The sequence below is a fragment of the Callorhinchus milii genome, unplaced genomic scaffold, assembly GCF_018977255.1.
Source record: "Callorhinchus milii isolate IMCB2004 unplaced genomic scaffold, IMCB_Cmil_1.0 Scaffold2, whole genome shotgun sequence".
NCBI classification, from domain to species: domain Eukaryota; kingdom Metazoa; phylum Chordata; class Chondrichthyes; order Chimaeriformes; family Callorhinchidae; genus Callorhinchus; species Callorhinchus milii.
The window spans coordinates 49,599,116-49,619,624 of NW_024704743.1; the positions used below are offsets into that span (position 1 = coordinate 49,599,116).

The 20,509-nt window shown below is 39.5% G+C and overlaps 1 protein-coding gene and 1 non-coding gene across 2 annotated transcripts in view; both read left to right on the forward strand.

Moving 5' to 3' along the window:
- Window positions 1-20,509, forward strand: part of dnah5 (dynein, axonemal, heavy chain 5) — a 123,374-nt gene that overhangs the window by 41,968 nt on the left and 60,897 nt on the right. Inside the window, exons 31-42 of the mRNA XM_042346968.1 lie at window positions 1,086-1,258; window positions 2,874-3,052; window positions 4,986-5,173; window positions 6,384-6,578; window positions 7,663-7,797; window positions 8,728-8,835; window positions 9,689-9,842; window positions 10,894-11,040; window positions 13,623-13,864; window positions 14,454-14,630; window positions 15,578-15,782; window positions 17,771-17,913. Of these exons, the coding sequence (XP_042202902.1) occupies window positions 1,086-1,258; window positions 2,874-3,052; window positions 4,986-5,173; window positions 6,384-6,578; window positions 7,663-7,797; window positions 8,728-8,835; window positions 9,689-9,842; window positions 10,894-11,040; window positions 13,623-13,864; window positions 14,454-14,630; window positions 15,578-15,782; window positions 17,771-17,913 (2,046 nt within the window). The remainder of the gene's footprint in view (window positions 1-1,085; window positions 1,259-2,873; window positions 3,053-4,985; window positions 5,174-6,383; window positions 6,579-7,662; window positions 7,798-8,727; window positions 8,836-9,688; window positions 9,843-10,893; window positions 11,041-13,622; window positions 13,865-14,453; window positions 14,631-15,577; window positions 15,783-17,770; window positions 17,914-20,509) is intronic.
- Window positions 13,069-13,140, forward strand: trnal-cag. The gene has a single exon. It is a non-coding gene; the product is annotated as a tRNA-Leu (tRNA).

Sequence of the window (20,509 nt, forward strand, 5' to 3'; positions counted from 1 at the left end):
GCAAAACTTATATTGCAAACCTCCTTGCCTTTTCGATCTTTATTATTGCTTTTCTTTGTAGAGTTGCTTTTCCTCCCACTTCTGTTCTTTGAGTCATTACTGCTCCTTTCCTGGGGTTGGACCCAGGGCAGCTTGTTGGGACAAAAACCTCTCACTGTCTGCTGGGCAGATCTTCTATGTGAGCAATCATAACCCAACTCCAGTTGGTCATGGGTTCAGCACAATGGCATCCCTTTAGAGAGGAGTCTTTGTCCTCCCCTGGTGTTAGAGAATAATGTTCTCCTGCTCTCATCTACTCTCTGTGGTGCAAGAAAACAACCCCCAAATCCCTGAACATTAGGCCATTATCTCTGCACTGAATAGATATAGCTTAAACATCTCTTAAGTGTAAACGTATTTCAATGTAATAAGCAATAAATATTTAAATGCACCTATCAGCAAGTATACTGTCAGTTCCTGGCACCACAGAAGTACATTTTCATTATAGAGTTGGTGAATATTTCTCTAGGTAGATGATAGTCCCTTCTTTTTTAATACCAATAGTACTTTTTTAATATAATGCAATAAAAGCATTTATTCTAATACAATAAAAGTGTTTTTTAGCATAATTTTTAACATAATACAATAAAAGTATTTATGCTCCAGGACCACTGCTGTCCTGACAGAATGTCTATCAGACATCAAGTCCTGGATGAAAGCTAACTTTCTTCAGTTGAACGTTAATAAAACCGAAGCTCTCCTGATTGGCTCCTCTCCCGCACTAGGCTCCTTGACCCTATCACCCCCAACCTTTCCCAACTCCAATGGCTTCCCATCACACAGAGGATACAGTTCAAGATCCTGGTCCTCACCTTCAAAGCCCTTCATCGTCTTGCTCCCCACTACCTCTCTGACCTCCTAACCCCTACCACCCTGCTCGCTCCCTCCGCTTAGCGGGCTCCGACCTGCTTCATGTCCCCCGCCCTGCTTGGCCCACGATGGGGGGTGGGGCCTGAAAGGCGTTATACAAATGTAATTTTGTTGCTGTTGTAGATACACAAAGAATGTGTTAAATCCCTTGTCTGCAATATCATTTTGTTTCATAGTGCCGTTTGCACGTTAAAACTCCTGCCGATTTTGAATGGCTGAAGCAATGCAGATTCTACTTTAATGAGGACTTGGACAAGATGCGGATCAGCATCACAGACGTTGGGTTCATCTACCAGAACGAGTTCCTGGGTTGCACAGACAGACTGGTTATAACACCCCTCACTGACAGGTGAGGCTTTTTCTGAACAGAAGGTTATGAGATCAATTCCCAGGAGGCTTATGCTTTGCTCACTGAGTGTCAACATCTTGCATTTAAGTAGCCCGTTCATGTAAGAGAATGTCTAAAATTGTTTGACATTGGAAATGATGGTTGGCACGCCAGGAACTGAACTTATGAAAAGGTAGTTGCAGAGATTCTTAGGCAGTAAGGGCATGAAGAGATATGGAGAAAAAGCATGGAAATTAGATGAAGAGATCTGCCATTTATCCAGTAAAATGTCAGAACATGCTTAAAAGCCAAAGACCTACACACATTCCTACAGCAACAACAAATTACACTTGGATTGGGCCCTTCACGTTGGAAAGAAGTGGGAGCTTCATATTCTCCCAAGTGGGAGCAATATAGAGGTTGCCCAAAGCATGGTCAAAGAGGTGGGTCTATTGGAATTGTTTGAAAGCAGGGGTACATAGAAGTCAAAATGGAGAGGAGCTGCTGTCAAAAGCCTCTTGGAGCAGAGAGAGTGAGTAAGTACCCCATTCACAGTCCAGTGAGGCTTGTTTTGCAATGTGAACATTATCACGGATTCTGAGTAAAATCAACAATTTCAGTTTTTTAAAATGTACTTTGATTGAAAAAAGGTATTTCTAGGTGAATATTGGCATAAAAACAATTATGTTGATCCTTACATCTAATACACAAACGCAGCTAGTAATGGTGGAGTTACTGCTGTATTTGGTGGGCAGAGCCTGTGCTCAGTAAACCCAGAGTCCTTCCCAGTTTTAATGGAATGTTTAAGACCATATTCTATTTTGAGTTACACAGCTTGTTTATTATTGTGGGTATCTGGTCTCTCTCTAAGTCCTCATTGGAAATCGTACGTTATGTACCACCAAAAACCTGGTGTTAATAAGGTCATGCGAACCGTGTTAATGAAGACTGAAGCATAATCTAATAGATGCAGTGGTTTAATCACCGCCTTTATTGCAATTGCCACTTAGCAAATCAGTGCTGTGAGCACTCTGATTTATATTTATTTCTCATGTGGTTTTGTTGCTTTGTGCTCATTTGCTGAGGATTTCTTGTGCTTGTGATGTTCTTTTATTCCAGATGCCTTAATGTTAGCATCTAGCAGCCCCAAATCAGGTCCAATAGTACATGACAGTGTTGTCCAAAATTATCTCTCCTCTGTATCAACAGTGTGATTTATCCCTAGGATCAGAACAATAACAAAAAAATTACATTTGTATAGCGCCTTTCATGTCAGGAGGATGTCCCAAAGCACTGGACAATCATTGTTTCTGACCCAAGTTGGGATTGGGGAAGGTGGGGGTCAGGGGGGAGAAGGAGGGTGATCGAAAGCACAGTCAAAGAGGAGGATCTTGAGACAGGCCTTGAAGGAGGTGAGGGAGGGGGGGAGGGGAGGGACTGCGAAATGGAGTTCCAGAGGGTGGGGGCAGAGTGGCTGAAGGCCTGGCCGCCAATGGTGGGGTGGGCGAGGTGGAGGCCATGAAGCAGGCCAGAGCCCGCTGAACGGAGGCAACGGGCAGGTTGGTAAGGGGTTAGAAGACTAGTTATCTATTCAAAAGATAAACCATCATATTTTTCATTGTTTCATATTTTTCAGATGTTACATTACTCTCGCTCAGGCACTTGGAATGAACATGGGAGGAGCACCTGCTGGACCAGCTGGCACAGGCAAGACTGAAACGACCAAGGACATGGGCAAGTGCCTCGGGAAATACGTTGTGGTTTTCAACTGCTCCGACCAAATGGACTTCAGAGGCCTTGGGAGAATTTTTAAAGGTCTGATTGATTCATTTCAGACACATGACTTTCTACCTTGATGTATATTTTGTGGGTGTTTCGCAAAATACAAAATTCTTAAATGTGCAGATTTGCTGGGAGGTTTTGAACAATTACACATTTGTTTTGTTTAGTCTTCGTAGTCTATGAACCATATACAACAACTCGCACTTCTCTAGTGTCTTTCACACAGATAATGTCTCATGACCTTCACAGGGAAGGTGTGGAAGATTGAGAATGTGTGGAAGTAAAGAGTAGGAGAGGTGATTGTAGGCAATCGGGTCAAAAAGCTGAATTTTTAGAAGGATTTTTAAAGCCAGGAGAGGGAGTGTGACAGAGAAATTTTGAAAAAGCAAGGAGTAAAACAGAGAGTGGCTGAAATCTTCGCTGCAAGTGGTGGGATAGAAGGGGTGAGAATATCCAGTGCCTTGGGACGTCCTCCCGACGTGAAAGGCGTTATACAAATGTTATTTTGTAGTGTATTGTAGCCTGAGCAATGACAATAGGCAGTGTTTTCTGTAAATCAGTGCTGTTTTGTCAGTGTATGTTTAGAATTAATAGTTAAACTCCACAAGATAGTAATGCACAACTGCAGGACATGCTCAAAGTCACAGCTCTCCTTGACAAACTAAAATTGGTAATTTTCCTGTTTTGTTGTGGTGAATGTCACTGTAATTTGTAAAGGGTTAAATAATCATTGTGGCAATCTCTGGAAAACACACAGCAGTGATGTTCAATTTGGAACTTGCGATTCCTCTAAAGATGAAATGCGAAATTGAATCTGTGTTGGGATCTGGACATTGGGTGTATTAAATACTGTCTGATAGAAACTGCAACACACAAGGAGACTGTTTTGCCCATTCTGTTTGTGCTGTGATAGCTCTGCAGAGGAACCATCTGCTCTACATTTCCTTGCTGCATCCCCACAAGGAGAACGTTGATCAGAGTATGCAGCTTCCCTTAACAATAAACATCCAGAAGAACCTATTTTTTTAAATAGGTAGAATAATAGGTAGATTTTATTTGCAGCCTGAGAAAGCTGATAAAAGATTTACGTTTTTTTGATCAGCCGGGTGTCTGACACATGCAGAAACCCATCATCGTGTTTAGTAGTATCCGAACCAAGCTGATATTTCCATGCATCCCACCTAGACATGGAAATCCCAGAGATAAATTGTTGGAATGGAATGCATACTCTCTCTCTGGAGGGATGCATTTTGCTTACCTAATTCTGGAGAGTATTTGGTGCAGGTTGGCAAGAGCCAAGGCTTAGGGTCTCCAGAGTGTGGGTTGGGGTATGGCTGGAGTCTAACTAGCTAAAACTGCATAGCTTGTCATTGATATCACTGTCTGGTAAACTTTCTCGCGGCTTATCCAGGATTTATCATGTTATTCAGTAATTGATTCTGGGTGGCTTGCAGTCTAGAAAAGAGGTGCGTGTGGACCTTCTCTAGCAGATATATGGGTGTGGACCCTCTCTTGGGGATATATCCATTTGACAGCTTGGCTCAGTTGGTAGCATTTTCACCTTTGAGAAGATAATAAGTTCAAGCCTCACAAAGGGTCTTTGAGCTATATCCAGGCTGATACCAATAGAGGGGGTTCTGCGTTGTCAGAGGTGCGGGCCTTCATAAGAAATATTAAAACTGTCTGCTTGTTGAGGTGAACATTAAATACCCCACAGCACTATTCAAAAAACAAAGGGAGTTTCTCGTGGCCAACAATCCCTCAGATAAAAATGATCATTCGTTTCATGACTGTTTGTAGGACATTGCTGTACTCAAATTGGCTGCAGCGTTGTGCCTACAAATACACAAACACAACACTTTATAGTAAAATCTAGTGACTTCTTTGAGCTGTTCTCCAAACGTGAAAGACGCTATATTATATGCGTATTATTATAAAATGTCAACATTTTTGTTTATTTCATTAGGTCTTGCGCAGTCTGGATCCTGGGGTTGTTTTGATGAATTTAATCGCATTGACCTACCCGTTCTCTCAGTGGCTGCTCAACAGATTGCTATAGTGCTGACCTGTAAGAAGGAGCGTAAAAAGAGTTTCATATTCACAGATGGAGATTCTGTAGAAATGAATGCCGAATTTGGGATCTTCCTCACCATGGTAAGTCAATTTATAATTTGGTGCACTTGGGCAAGGTAAGAAAACATAAAGCTCTTGCGCCCTGAGTTCAAATCCAGTCAGCTCTGAATAAGGCTGACACTGCACTCAGATGTTCAGACTTTTGACAATTCTATAAATTTATAGTTTGTAAATAGCTTTTCCTATGTGTGGAAAAAAGTTTTCTTTTGCTTTTTTTTACCTCTAACTCGTGTTGAATAGAATAGTCTGAGTGCAATATCGCTTACTGTGTCCTATGCTGTTTGTGTTGGAATATTCTGTTTTTAACAGCTGTATGTTCTGTGTGGCGGTGCCTTCACTGCTGCTGTTCTTCAGCTAATAAATTTATATTAACAATTGTTCAGTGTGTCTTGTTATAATTCCCTTTGGCAGCAGAAGTTGCTGTTGCGGTTATTAGTAAACTGGTAAGTGTTACCTCTCACTTTAGACAGGGGCTTTATAAACTATGTGGAACGCAACTGAAAAGTACTGTATTGCAAATAGCATTTGCACACAAAGCACACAGTCAAACCCCTTTACAGTAGATGCTGTGAAGTGTTTTGGGCCGTCATCCTGATGTGAAAGACACTTTATCAAATGAAAGTGTTATTATTCTAGCTTGAACTTCATTGAACAAAATGTTGCAGTTAAATTTCGAGTTGATTTATCACAAACCATAGAGCGTTTGTTATATTGTGGATGCTCACTGGTACCATGCTTTAGATATTAATTCTCAGCCTAAGATTGTGACTCAATTAAGACCAAGAGGAACACATGACTGCTCTACCTACGTCAATGACATTGAGAGTGACCTGGCAGAGGAGGAGATGGGCTCCGAAGATCCTCAGAAAACAGGGATTTCTTACTTAAAGTATCATTTACAATTAAACTCTTGAAATCAATTATGAGAAGTGAGACTGATAGTTGCAAAGGTGTGTGATTCCTCACCTTCAGTGGATGACGGTTTCTGTGGTGAAAGGGTAAATTGGGGGAAAGGCCTCTCTATTCTCAGGGAGATTTGTTGGAGTATTTTTTGTCTGTTGTCTTGGTGTTACAGTGTTTACAGACTGCTGGAGTCGTGTGTCTACTAAGTTATTGAACCACTTTGAGTGGGGAAAAATTCAGTGTGACAAATTGTGGGGTCAGACACGCCAGATATAACCTAATTTCCATGTTGCTTGTAAAAACTTGCCGCTGTTCTGTGGGCCCGCAGAACCCCGGATACGCTGGCCGCCAAGAGCTGCCTGAAAACCTGAAGATCAACTTCCGCTCTGTTGCGATGATGGTACCGGATCGTCAGATCATCATTCGTGTCAAGCTTGCCAGCTGCGGATTTATTGACAACATAACTCTGGCTAGAAAATTCTTCACCTTATACAAATTGTGTGAGGAACAGCTCTCAAAACAGGTGTGTGTTCGCGCTCAACAAATTTAATGGATAGTATTTCTGGATAAATGGTGTGTGGGCACCTTGAAAGTTGCGTTTGGCCAGCGTTCACCAAAGCCAGCAACGCAATAGTGGGAGCTGGGCACTGGCAGGGCCAGATGGTTAAGATGGTTGGGCGTCTTAATAACTACAGAGACCGGCTTTTAGGTGAAACAATATTGAAGTGGGGGATGTTTTTCACTTGGCAGCTTTCTGTAGGACATCGCCAGGAGCAGAATGTCTCATGATGTGTGAGACCGTGCATTGCATTGCCGCGTTGCTTCACCCAAATAAGTGATTAAAGCATGTTGAACTGAAAACTGCAATGGAGATCCATACTCAAATGGTTCAGCAATGAGATCCTCAGCTAACAACAGCAACAACAACATGCCTTTGTATAGTGCCCTTCACACAGGGTAGTGTGTCTTGGAGCACTTAACAGTGGTGGTGCCTCACGCTGAGCTGGAAGGAAAAGATATTTTGAGGGGTCTGATTAGATTTTAGCTTGGATGCCCTCCTCCTGGCTCAGAATTAATATCCAGTCAGTAGCCTTGAGGAGCATGAAGATCCCAGGTTTCATTCCTGGGTTGTGCTTTGTTAGCTGGTTTTAGTCGGGAATGGCACTGAAGCTGCTACAAACAGCCTTAGTGATCTGTCTTAGAGAAATGGAATCTAGTTAGAGTTCCCACTCATGATCCCCATCCAATGACCCGTGCTGGAGATGTGGGTGTGGGCGCTGGGTAGGGCAGGATTGGCCTGGCTGGTGTGATGAAGTTGGCCTCCGTTGTCAACTGTTTTAAGAAGAGGAAGGTCAGAGTTCCCAATCCTGGTCACTATTCATCGCCCCCTGCTGGAGGTGTGTGGACATTGACAGCAGTTGACGACAACATCAGGCTGACCATCAGGCAGGCTCACGGGGCAATAATAGTCACTTGGGGGAGTTATCAGAGAGAACATGGCCCTCATACAACCATGTCCCCAGTATGAAATAAAAGAATCAAATTCTTCAGGAGGGGAAGAAAATGAATGAGAGGAAAAGAAAACTTGTGCACTATGTCCCCTCTAGGTACATTATGATTTTGGCCTGCGTAACATCTTATCAGTGTTGCGAACTTTGGGAGCTGCAAAACGTGCCAATCCCAATGATACTGAGTCTACCATTGTTATGCGTGTGCTTCGGGACATGAACCTCTCTAAACTGGTAAGTTTCTGTGAGATATTACAAAATACTGCAGGAATTAAGGCACGTTATTGAGCTACTTTTATATTCACTTTATTTTGTACAGTTTAATAATTGACTTTCACTGGTTTTGTCTCAATGTGTTCAAGAGTTTAAATTACTTTTCAGTCGTGTATATAAAAAAAATTACATAAACCTGCATTATGCAATTATATTTATAATCTCTTTTAAAATACCTGTGGCAGTTAATTTCATATTCTATTTCTAAAGCAAAAGATCAAAGAAACCTTTAGACCATCAATTTAAAGATTGTCAGAGAAAATCTTTAACACAAAATGAATATTGTACCAGCAAACATTCCTGATCTTTATGAGTAATAAACATCATGTTGTAATATTTAATCAGCTGTTTCATTTACTAAATAAGATTGAATAGTGCCTTTAAACATCCAAGTTTCCTTTAAATGTTAAAGTGATGGAGGGAAATTGTCCCTTGTGATGCATTGTGTTATGATATTGTTAAAATATGCAACCAATTCTATCAGCTGATACAAATACAATGACTGGTTTGAGGGTATTATACCCTTTCTCCATGTGGATTATATTGCAGTGGTTGGGCCCAAAGCCAGTTTTGGATTTACTGACCTGCTAATTGTGGCATTGGTTATTATTATTTTGTTAATTTAAGCCCATATCCCATTAACTGATAGTCCATTGCATGTTTTCGGACCATCCAATTGTGACTGAGTTGAGGGGGAAGATTTCCCCCTGTGGACCAGTCAAAATCTTTAGTTATTTGGCACATTTTTCAACAAGGAATTAATGAACACATTGCAGAATGCAAATTTAATTTCACTTCTGGCTAGTACTGATTTAAGGAGCATTTCTTTTGTCTTTTTATGGACATTTTCACTATAACTGATCTGTGTTGAAATGCATTTTGCTGACTAAGATTGATGAAGATGAGCCACTTTTCCTCAGTCTGATCGAAGACCTGTTTCCCGGTATTCAACTGGATAAAGCAGGATATCCACAACTGGAGGCTGCTATAGATAAACAGGTAAAACCTGATGGAGCCCTTATTACCTGGTCCATGATACAAGTGCTTCCATTTGACATAGTGGCTATGACATCAATTTCTTCGAGCACTTCATGGATAATTGCTGTTAAGTACAGTTTATGGGCATCATCTGTGTAGGCGTGCCTGCCTAAGTCGCTGTATTTTATAGGGCTGGATGCAGAGTATATAGAAGTAACTGAGTGGATAAGCTGACATGCATGCAGTGAGAAGGGAATCCTTTCACAGTTAACAATGCTGCATTGCAGGGAATCTGTACAGTGACCTCCTGACTTTGATTCTGGGAAAACAAATAAATAATTTAGATTTTGATCAGTATTGGCTGACATGATGTTTTCACAAGTACTACACAAGTAGAAATAAAGGGAGAATATGAATCAAACAGAGAAGCAACAATTCAGTTAAAGATGGGCTTTATCTGTGTGTTATTTCAAAGATATTACAACAACAACTTACAATTATTTAGTGTGCTTCATGTAGTAATACTGTACTTAACAGTATTAGTGAGCAACCATAATTACTGAGCAATTGTAAAGAGTACAGTAATTAGGGGCATCAACAAAGCTTTATAAATACTTATACTGGAAGTGCAACTACATAAACTTGTTAGTTCCTTTGCCTGATTTTATTTAAAACATTATATTATTGATTGTTCAGTTAGAGATAATAATATTTTAATAAGCTCTCGACTGCACTGAAATGATCTTGTGACCTCATGATACACTGAAACAGCTGTGCACAGTGTACAGTTAGACCTACAAAGGAAAAATAAATTGAGATGAATGCAACAATCAGGCTAACTGTTTTAATACCCAATAATAAATCTTTTTGTCAGGTTCAGGAAGCTGGACTGGTCAGTCATCCTCCCTGGAAACTAAAAGTTATTCAGCTCTTTGAGACTCAAAGAGTCAGACATGGAATGATGACGTTGGGGCCCAGTGGGGCTGGTAAAACAACCTGCATCCACACATTAATGAAAGCCATGACGGGTAAGCTGCACATTGACTAATATGAAACAGAGGATGAGAAAGAGTCATTTGGCCCCTAAAAACTCATCTTCCCAACACATAGCACCTAATCTCATTGTATTAATCACAATGTGTTTGGCTCTATATCCCCCACTTTCTTTACCTTTGAGGTACTGGCTTGGTTCAATTGATTGCATTCTCACCTCTTGTTATGGGTTTAAGAATCCACATCAGAACTTGAGCTCACAGCCTATGCTGACACTTGTGTGCAGTACTGTGGGAGCACTGCAAAGCCTAAGATGCTGTCATTCAGAGGAGATGTAAAAAACAAGGTCTCATCTGCTTGTTCTGCAGGTGGATGTTAAAGATGGTTTTATATGGAAGGTAAAGGAGTTGCTCTTAGTGCCTGAGCATTGTTCCACTTTATTCATTGGTCATTCTGTGGCTAACTTGTCCAATGACGAAAATTAGCAACTTCAGACCAACCAATTCTGGGAAATTGGGGGAGGAGAGGTCACAACTGGGATAAGGAACAAAAATGATGTTATTATTATATCAGTCTGTTATTTTAGTTATGTTTTTAAGGTTATGTTGATAGTGCATGTAGATGTGACAATCAAACGTAAACAAAATAAGTCAAAGCATAGAGTTTAAAATGTAGCATCTGTAAACTGAATAATAACCCTTGCAAATTGAATAATAATAATCCTTGCAATTGATATAATGTCTTATCACGTCTATGAGACGTCTCAAACCGCTTCACAGAATATGCTGTAAAGTGTAGTGACTGTGCATTTTGTGGGCGAAACGCATAATAATTTGCATGGTAATTTATTGAATGTCACAATCGTACCTGGGTTTTGCTTTCTGGATGTTTCTTGGTAGGCCTGAAAAGTCCAACAAAAGTTGGGAAAGCAAAAGAGCCTTTGATGAAGTTTGGGATCATGTTTGTTTTAGGAGATTTCACACTCAAACATGAAATAACAATTAGTATAGAAATGATGCATTTTTCGATCTTAATGTGAGGGGGTGCAGAATTATCGCCACTTATGAATGTACCTCCCTATTTCAGACTGTGGACAACCACATCGTGAGATGAGAATGAATCCAAAGGCCATCACTGCACCTCAGATGTTTGGCCGGCTAGATGTAGCCACAAATGACTGGACAGACGGCATCTTTTCAACTCTGTGGAGAAAAACTCTCAGGGCAAAGAAGGGTAAGCAAAGAACAAAGCATGCGTAGAGCTGAATGTCAGCCTGGCTCAGATGGTAGCACTCTTGCCTCTGAGTCAGAATAGTTCAAGGCTGAATGTCGGGACTTTGAGCTCATAGTCTAGTCTGTGAAGTGCTTTGAGAAATTTCTACGTGATAAGGTCCTATCTTTATCAATTAATTTAACTGCTGCTATTTGATTGCAGGTACAAAGAATGCCAGGGGTAGCTATATTATAGACTGGTTTCTGATTCTTGATTGACTGAATTGGACCAATTTATTGAACACCTAAATGTGGCCCAATTTGGAACTTGGATTTGAATGGCCTTTTTAAAAACAAATCCTCTTTATCCAAACTATTCAATGGTGACTGTAGTTACATTTTTGAACTTCAAGAATAACTCTATTTTTTTAAAAAAAAACTTCTATTCCTTTTTGTAACATTTTTGTGCTCATCAAGGATTCACTTCCACAAACTAATAAGATGTGTTCCTATCTTATTCTCCTGAGGCCAGGAATAAAGCTATCACATGCTGAGTAAAATAATAATAATTGTAATCCTTGCATTTCAAATAGCACCTCATCCCACCCCAAAAGCATCTCAAAGTACTTCACATAGCTTACTATAAAAGTCGTGACTGTGTATTTGTAGGCCAAAATAGTAGCCAATTACACACAACAAATTAGTAAATTAATGTTTCCACAACAGTCATCAAGTAGATGACCAATATTTTTAATTGTGGGATTGTCCGCCAAAACCCAGAGAGGACCTTCTCTTCTGTTTTCAAATAGTGCCATGGGATCTTTAATGTTCATCTGAGTAGATAGACATGACCGCAGTTTAACATCTCATCCAAATCATGACACCTCTGACAATGCAGTGCTCCCTCAACACTACACTAGAGAGTCAGCCATGAGTTCAATTCCCCAACATGAGGTTCACACCACAATCTCCTGACTACTACGAACTGAACCATGTTGGTGCCTCCTCCTTCTTAAACCTAGGTATGCCTAAAGTATATTTCCTCTAAACATTTCAGATGACTTAGTACCATCTTTGTGATTCTGAATACAATTGATATTTTAATGCCAATTTGTACAGTATTTTTGGGAGACATTTGCCTACAGATAGATGTCAGAGCATGTACACCATACATGCCTTGAATTACAATTTCATTTTGTAGCAACAACAGACCACTCGAACATTTTTTGGGGTTAATTTTCTTTTATCTGTTGAAAGAATGAACTGGATTACTGAAATGGTAAATCTAAAAACTACCAGCCTGAAATTAATGGAAAATTTATTCTGGCCCGGGCTTAATTTGAAAGGATATATTCCATAAGTCCGAGGGCCCTCGTGGGTTAACACATTACTTTTCAGAGCGTTCAATGCAAAGTCATCAAATGAGGACCTCAGAGTTTAACACAGTTGCGTTTAAGCAAACTGGACAAACTTTCTGTTCAAATATTTATAAACAAAATGCAATTTTAGTTCAAACCAGACTTAGAATTCCATATCTGTATACCACCTACACATGGACATTTCTCAGTGTCTGGAATGAAATGTGCACTCTCCTTGGAAGGGCTCACTCACCCTGCTTACCTAATTCCAGAAAGTGTAACACTACAAATTTACATCTATATAGCGAGGAGGATGTCCCAAGGCACTTGACACTGTGGCTGGGAGTTGAAGGGGTGGGGAGGGGAAAGATAACCACAGGTTGGTGAGACCCAAGTCTTGGGGACCCCAGAATGTACATTGGGGTACTGCTGGAGACTAACCGTAACTAAAACTGTAGCTTGCAATTGATATTCTCTGACAAGCTTCCTGTTGCTTGTCCAGCCCAGACCATCCTACCTGTCCGGGATTTGCCTTGCAATGTGTTGTGTGTAGGAGCATCCCTGCTCCCAGTGAGCAGTCTGTACTCTTCAAGTCCTATCAATGAGCGAGGCTGGTTGTTCTGACATCAGCAGTGACCTGGGTTATTGCGGACCCGTCTGGCTCAGGAACTGGTCTGCCATGCCATACAAAGAGTCCTGTAGCTCAGTGGTTAGAGCACTTGCCTCAGAAGCGAGAGACCTGGGTTTGATTCCCGGCAGGGTGAAACCTTGGGCAAGTTTCCTTACTCCACGCTCCTGATAATAATCCCTCAAGAAAAAAAAACAATAATAATTTGGTCACTTCAATCCCCGACTGTTTGTGGGACACTGCTGTGTGCAATTGGCTGCCGAGTTTCGCCCACAAAAATGCAGTCAATTCACTTTACAGTATGTTCTGTGAAGCGCTTTGAGATGCCTAGAAGATGTGAAAAGCGCAATATCAAATGGAAGGATTATTTTTATTATTATTATATTACCAAGACCGTCACAGAGGGCTGGCTCAACTCTGACATTCTATTGGCAAACAGGTCAACTTGGAGCCAGTTCAGTTCCAAGTAGACCTTCTTTCCTCTTCCTCCCTCCTTCCCCCAGAGCAGGAGTATACAGAATACAATTTCCCTCCATGGCATTCCAGACAGTTTTTGGAAGAACTTAACCTTCACTACATGTTTGCTCCAGGTTTTACTGGGTATTGGCTTTATTACAGGAGAGCACGTCTGGATTGTTTTGGACGGTCCCGTCGATGCCATTTGGATTGAAAATTTGAACTCTGTACTGGACGATAACAAGACCCTTACTCTGGCGAATGGTGACCGCATTCCCATGGCTCCAAACTGCAAGATTGTGTTTGAGCCACACAACATTGACAATGCCTCTCCCGCGACAGTCTCTCGCAATGGCATGGTCTTCATGAGTTCATCAGTGTTGAACTTCAGCCCCATTCTTGAGGTATTGCCAATTTTTCGGTGCAATTAATAAATTGCTGGAGTATCAAAGCTTTTTTGATTCTTAACTTAAATTTCTTTTAGCATACTAATCCATATATTTAGACCATTAGCATTCATAGTTGGAAGCCAATGTGAGTGTCTGATAGCAAGTAGAAGTTTCAAAAGCAAAGTTATACTATAACTGAATTTGATCAAATTTTAGACATGGTGAGGGGTGCAATCTGTTTGCTTTATTTGTATGAATTGTAGAGCAATTATATATATATTAAATATAATTTTTATAATTTGTGTAGTTCTTTCGGGAGGATGTCTCATAGCACATCATAAAATATACTGTGGAGTATATACTGTATTTTACTGTATACTGTACTGTGTACTGTAGTTTCGCCCACAAAATATGCAGTCAATCTGCTTTACGGTATATCCTGTGAAGTGCTTTGAGGCGTCTCAATGATGTGGTAAGCCACCATATCAAATTCAAGGATTATTATATTATTATTTTGTAGGCAAACTAATTCAGCCTGGTAAAATGTGAATATTATTCTGTGATTCATTTTGCGATTTTTATTATTTCTAATGTTTTACTCCAGGGATGGCTGAAGAAACGGTCTTTACAGGAAGCTGAAGTTTTGAGGCGATTATACGCAGTGTCCTTTGCAGAGCTGTACCGTTTCAGTGTCCACTCACTGGAGTATAAAATGGAAATGCTGGAGGCTTTTGTCATCATGCAAAGCATTAACATGTTGGATGGCCTTATTCCACCAAAGGCAAGTTTAGATTATAATAAATTACTTCTACAGTAAAGTCACTCATGTAAAAATTATGGTTGACCTTGTTCTTTGCGTTCACCAGTTCGTTACCAGAGGCCTCTTAGGTAGGGAAAATATCAGTCACTACATCAGAATAATATGAATTAGGACATTTTAGAAAAGTCTCCCATTGTGTCAGCTAGAGATGCTTCCTGTTGTATCTCTCTCACATTAGTAACATTTACAGCACTGCTAGCTTGCTTATAAGATGAATGTATCAGGCATACGACTGGTGAAGTCACGAGGCAGAAACTCTGATCAGAGATTGCGCCTCATGATTCATGGATTCCCAACTCCCGTGTTATATCAGTGGTGCACTCGATTTCTCCTAGTTTAAAGGTGCTGACTTATAAAGGCTTAAGTACTTGTAGAACACAGTGCAGCATCAATATGGGTCACCTGATGAATTCGCTATCCTAGATAAAACACAACATTAAAAAACAGATATTTTCACAAAGAACATTTAGCTTTATGATGGATATGAGTTGTGCAAATGTGTAGCCTAATTGAGGGGTCGAAATCACAAAACAAATTGCACTTTTAAACATGGCTATCACATGCAAATATCTCAACATTCTAATGCTGCATGAATGCTCTGGTGGAAGAGCAACATGGAGCAGGAAACCAGCTCCACATCACTGTAGTCATGGCCAAAGTCCCTCGTCCTACCCTACCCTTGATTTTAAAGCTCTCGCTGCTTAAGTGCTGAAGTTTAAAACCCTAAAATCAAGTCTTTGTTCTCTTCTGTTATTGAGGAGTGGGTCAGACGATTGGTTCTTTGATAACAGTGTCAGACGCTCTGTTCAAAGTTTCCGGCTCCCATTGGATGGATGTTGACATTGTATGGAATTTAAAGATATAAAGTTTGCATCTAATGTTGTAACTCAATCACAAACCTGTTTTAGGAGCAAGGTGGGGAAGTCACTCGAGAGCATTTGGAGAGACTTTATGTTTTCTCACTGATGTGGAGCATTGGGGCTTTGCTGGAGTTGGAGGACAGGAGGAAATTGGAGCTATGGCTACGGACCCATGAGACTGTACAGCTTAACCTGCCAAGCATTCCATCTGGTAGTGAGGACACAATGTTCGACTATGTTGTGCAGTCAGATGGTCAGTAGCACTTTGTAATATTGCTTAATGCTGCATTTTTTTCACTTTATCTTGTTTCGCCCACAAAATATACAGTTACTGCACTTTACAGTATATTCCGTGAAGCGCTTTGAGACATCTAGAACACGTGATAAGTTGCTATATCAAATGCAAGGATTTTTATTATTTTACATATTGTTGCATTTGTTGGTTGACTGGTAAATGTGAGAGCAAACAAAATTGCAATGAGTCTTTTGATCTAGTTGTGCATGCTTCAGTTGTGTTACATACTTAATAATCAAGGTATTGTGTAAGGGATGATTACAGGGAAGCGTAGTTTGTCAAGGATATTCAAGGGCTGTTGTTCTTTAAGCTTTAGGAAATAACTTTCCATATCCAGAGAAAAAACGTTCAAAGTCCCTGGGTCAATTAAAATTCCTATTTGCCTGTTGTGTTAATGCAGGTTTTTAATATGCATTAAGTGAAGCTCCTCAGAATAATGATATGTCCTTATTTAATGTTATTCATGGTGTTATTATTATTCCTCACCAAACTTATATAACATAAAAAAGGTAAGAAAGAATTGAAGGAGAAAAAAGATATATGGTACTACAAGCCCAAATCTCCAATGGTAATTAAGTAAACCTCCACGTTATTCATTCACCCCACATTACTAATATTTAACTCTGCCCTATTTCCATCAACAGACATCACTGTCCCTCCCACCCCCCAGGTCTCAGCAACCGTTGAGTATCCAGACAGATAATTCTCCAGTTCTTATTTGAAGAAGTTAATTGATGCAGCACTGAGTGCTTTTGTTGAACATGTGTTCCATATATCTACCACTTTATGGGGAAAATGATTTCATCTCATATCTATTCTGATTTCTTCACTTTAATTCTGTATCACCTAACTTTGTGCTTATAGCCACAACAGCTCACATATATCTGAATAATTCATCCCTCAGCATTTTAAAGACCTGAATCATTTTCTTTCCTCCATTGAAAGCAAGTTTAACATCTTGATTCTTACTTTATACCTAAACTCTCTAAGGCCCAGAATCATCTCTGTTGCTCTTCTCTGAACTTCTTCCAATGCATCAGTGTCATTTTGAGGTTAGGGGGTCAGACTTACCCTGATTATAATAATAATAATGTGATAATAAATCTTGCATTTGATATAGCGCCTTATCACGTCGTTGAGATGTCTGAAAGCGCTTCACAGAATATGTGTATTTTGTGGGCAAGTGATTGTGAGTCAGCATGCTGTATCCATCTCTGTACTGGAGGGTTTCTTGTTGGACTGTGGTATGTGTTGAATAATGTTTACTTTACTATCCTGATTTAAAACTGTCTTGGGAACTGAGAACTGCTTGTTCCTTCATCTGAATCTGCTTTAATACTTAACGTTTCCATTTCTTTCGGTCACGGATCATTCTTCTCATGGTTAAAGCTGGGCTAACAATTTTGGAAGGTAACCAATGCTAACTGGTGCTGTCTTTTTGTAGCTATTTTGAAAATGTCATTTTTTTAATGTGTTCTGCAAGAAGAGGCGGTGAAGGAGAGATTTATTTGTTTCAGTCCCCATGAAGTTATTTCCAAGCACATTCATCTGGTTTGAGAATCATAGAAACATTGAGCTTTTCAGCACTAAAGGCATGGAATTTGACTGAGAACTGCTTATAATTTTGCCATATTTCTTCATTGTGTTAACTACAGCAGAGAGTTCAGCAGAACAGGACATTCTTGTTGTTTAATCCAATGAATCAAATGCATTTTGTGTACTTCACGCTGCATTGTGATATCCAACAAAAGAAATAAACAAAATAAATGATCACTGGATAGATAGATTGGAGCAAAAGGTACCTTATAATCAATTGCTTAGATCAAGTATAAATAAAATAGAATGAAACTGACCTTTCAGTTCTGAAGCATACTGTAAAATATGTAGTCCTCAGTGAATGACTTTTTGTTTGTGTGCATTTATGTAAATATGCATATTTTAACCAGGAAATTGGTTGCATTGGAATACACGGGTGGAAGAATACTATTATCCAACCGACAGCACTCCAGAATATGGCTCCATCCTCGTGCCTAATGTGGACAATGTGAGGACCGATTTCCTCATCCACACAATTGCAAAGCAGGGAAAGGTAGACAAATGGATCATTTAACTTGAATTTCTGTTTTATATCTGTAGTTCAGTCGCTTTTGTGCCTAATATTTTTTAGTTTGTAAATCATTGGACACGAATTGGATCAATGAAAATAGCTTTTTTTAATGCATGTTGGCTAACTTCACTTCACCTGCTATGTTAAATTCATTAGTATGTTAATAGTGCTTTCATTATCCAAGCAAACTTTGTTTTATTTAAATACACAGCGATGGCACTGTCAGTAGAAGGCTTGCATATAGTGGGCGCAGCACAGGAAATTCTATTTCTCTGTTGCTTTTCTTTGGATTGATATTCTGAATAAGTTTAAATGGGCTGTGGTAAACAGAACCTGCCAAAAGAGCTTGATTTAACTGCAATTTATATAATTCCTGAATGAAGCATTTTTTTAGTTAAGACAGAAAATTATTTTTGTTGGGATTCAAATGTACCAAAAAAGGCAAGGGTATTTTATTCATTAACTAGTTTGTAATCTGTGGGGAATCATGGCAGAGAGAGTTAATTTCTCTCTGGCCTATAATTGCGAACTCATGACTCTGTCGCTTCTCAAGCTCTTTTAGAAGTGGAATCAATTGTGTTTCACACGTGTAGAATTCCACTTAAACAAAATTAATTAACTTGTTTTAAATTATGACTTTGCCTGCCCAAATATTTATATTGAGGATTATAATAAGCATGTGGGGTATTTTTAATACTCTTCAGTGGGTAACACAAACAGCCGCCATCATCATAATAATCCTTACATTTGATATAGCACCTTTCATATCAGTAGGAGTCCCAAAATGCTTCACAGGATATACTGTAAAGAGGAGTGTAAAGTGGAGTGACTGTCTCTCGTGGGTGAATGCAGCAGCCAACTTTCATAGCCCACAAACATCTATGAACTGAATGACCAATTTTATTTGGGGGATTGTTGGGCAAACTTGGAGAAACTCCCTTGTCTTTTCGAATAGTGCCATGAAATCTTTTAACGTCCACCTGAAGAAGCAAACATTTGAAGGTCTCATCCAAAGGACATCATCTCCAATAATGCAGCACATCCCCAGCACTGTATTGGAGTGTCAACTTGGGACGTCCTCCCGACGTAAAGAGCACTCTATAAATGTAATATTGTTGTTATATTTGACTTCCAGGACATGGGGCTTGAGCTCACAAACTTCTGACTCAGAGGCGAGAGTGCTGCCACTGCAACAGCCTGACATATATGTTCTGAAAGCTTGAAAGTCTTATTATGGATGAATAAAGAAATCATCTTAATGTGGTATTTGGGACCCAACTGAGGTTATATTGGGAGGGCTGAGTCATGGAGTTAGGATAAGTCTTCACTTGTGTAACACAATGTAACAGCAGAAATCTTTAAAACATTTGAAGTTCAGAAAATTATATTTTGTAAAGCTCTTCGAGACATTTATTTTATATGAAAGATGTTGGATAAATTCAAGTTATTGAAATGGATTGATTACTGTCTTCATAAAATAAAAACAAATGGTTCCTATTTCAATAGTATTAGTGATGCAGTATATCACTTATCCTGTCATTATTATTGCCTGTGCAATAATAATTGAAGTGTTTATCTTGGGATACTTTGTGCTGATTGCTTAAAAATACAGCTCTTTTCCCATTATAATGATGTAATGCAAAGATTTTTATCTTTAGTAATCAACCCTTTGCCTTTATAGGTAGCTGCAGTTAAATCTCATCTAGCTCTATGATTCAGTAGTCCAATGCATTTATATAATTTGAGAATCAAAAATCTTTTACTTGTAAAGGTCAAGTAGTGAATTACACAGTTCTTCTTTTCCTTTTTAGATTTTCAGCATAAGCACAGGAATTTATAGCACAGAAGACGACTATTTCGCTCATATTGTCTATACTGGCTGTTTGAAAGAGCCATTCAATGCCATTTACCTGCCTTCTTCTCATCCCTCTGCAAATCACTCCTTTTTTAGATATCTTTAGATACCTTCTAGCTCCCTCTTGAAAGCAAACCTAGACTGCAGTGACACAGCATTTCACATATAACATAGGTAACTGACATTAGGGACCTATGACAGTTTACCATTTACATAATTTTTGCTTTGCAATTAGGTGAATCAGTTATGTTGATATTATTGCTCCTGTAGCATATAACACACCATAGATACATTTAATAATCTACCATAATCTAAATTTCAGCACCAGACTCGTAAGAGAAAGTTCAGCCTGAGGCCTGTGTTTGGCAACCACTCTAATCCTGCTCTTTTCCCTCTCTCCTTTTATATCTTTATTTAATTCCCTTTTAAATTGTGTGATTGACTCGGCTTCTTTTGGCAACACATCCCAAATCCTGATAACCCTTTGTGTGCGTGTGTAAGAAAACCAGTTCTTCCATGCTGCTCGTAATAATTTTGAGATGTGCTCCCTTGTTAGCAATTCATCAAACAGAAGACGTTACTTAAAAAATATAACTCCCTCCTAACCCCCCCTCCTCCTCCAGCCTTTACACTACACAGTTATTTTTCTTCTACTTGACTCTACTTCTGCAGCAAATAGCTATGAAACTTAAGACAGATTGGAGATGCACTTTCTCTTAGGAG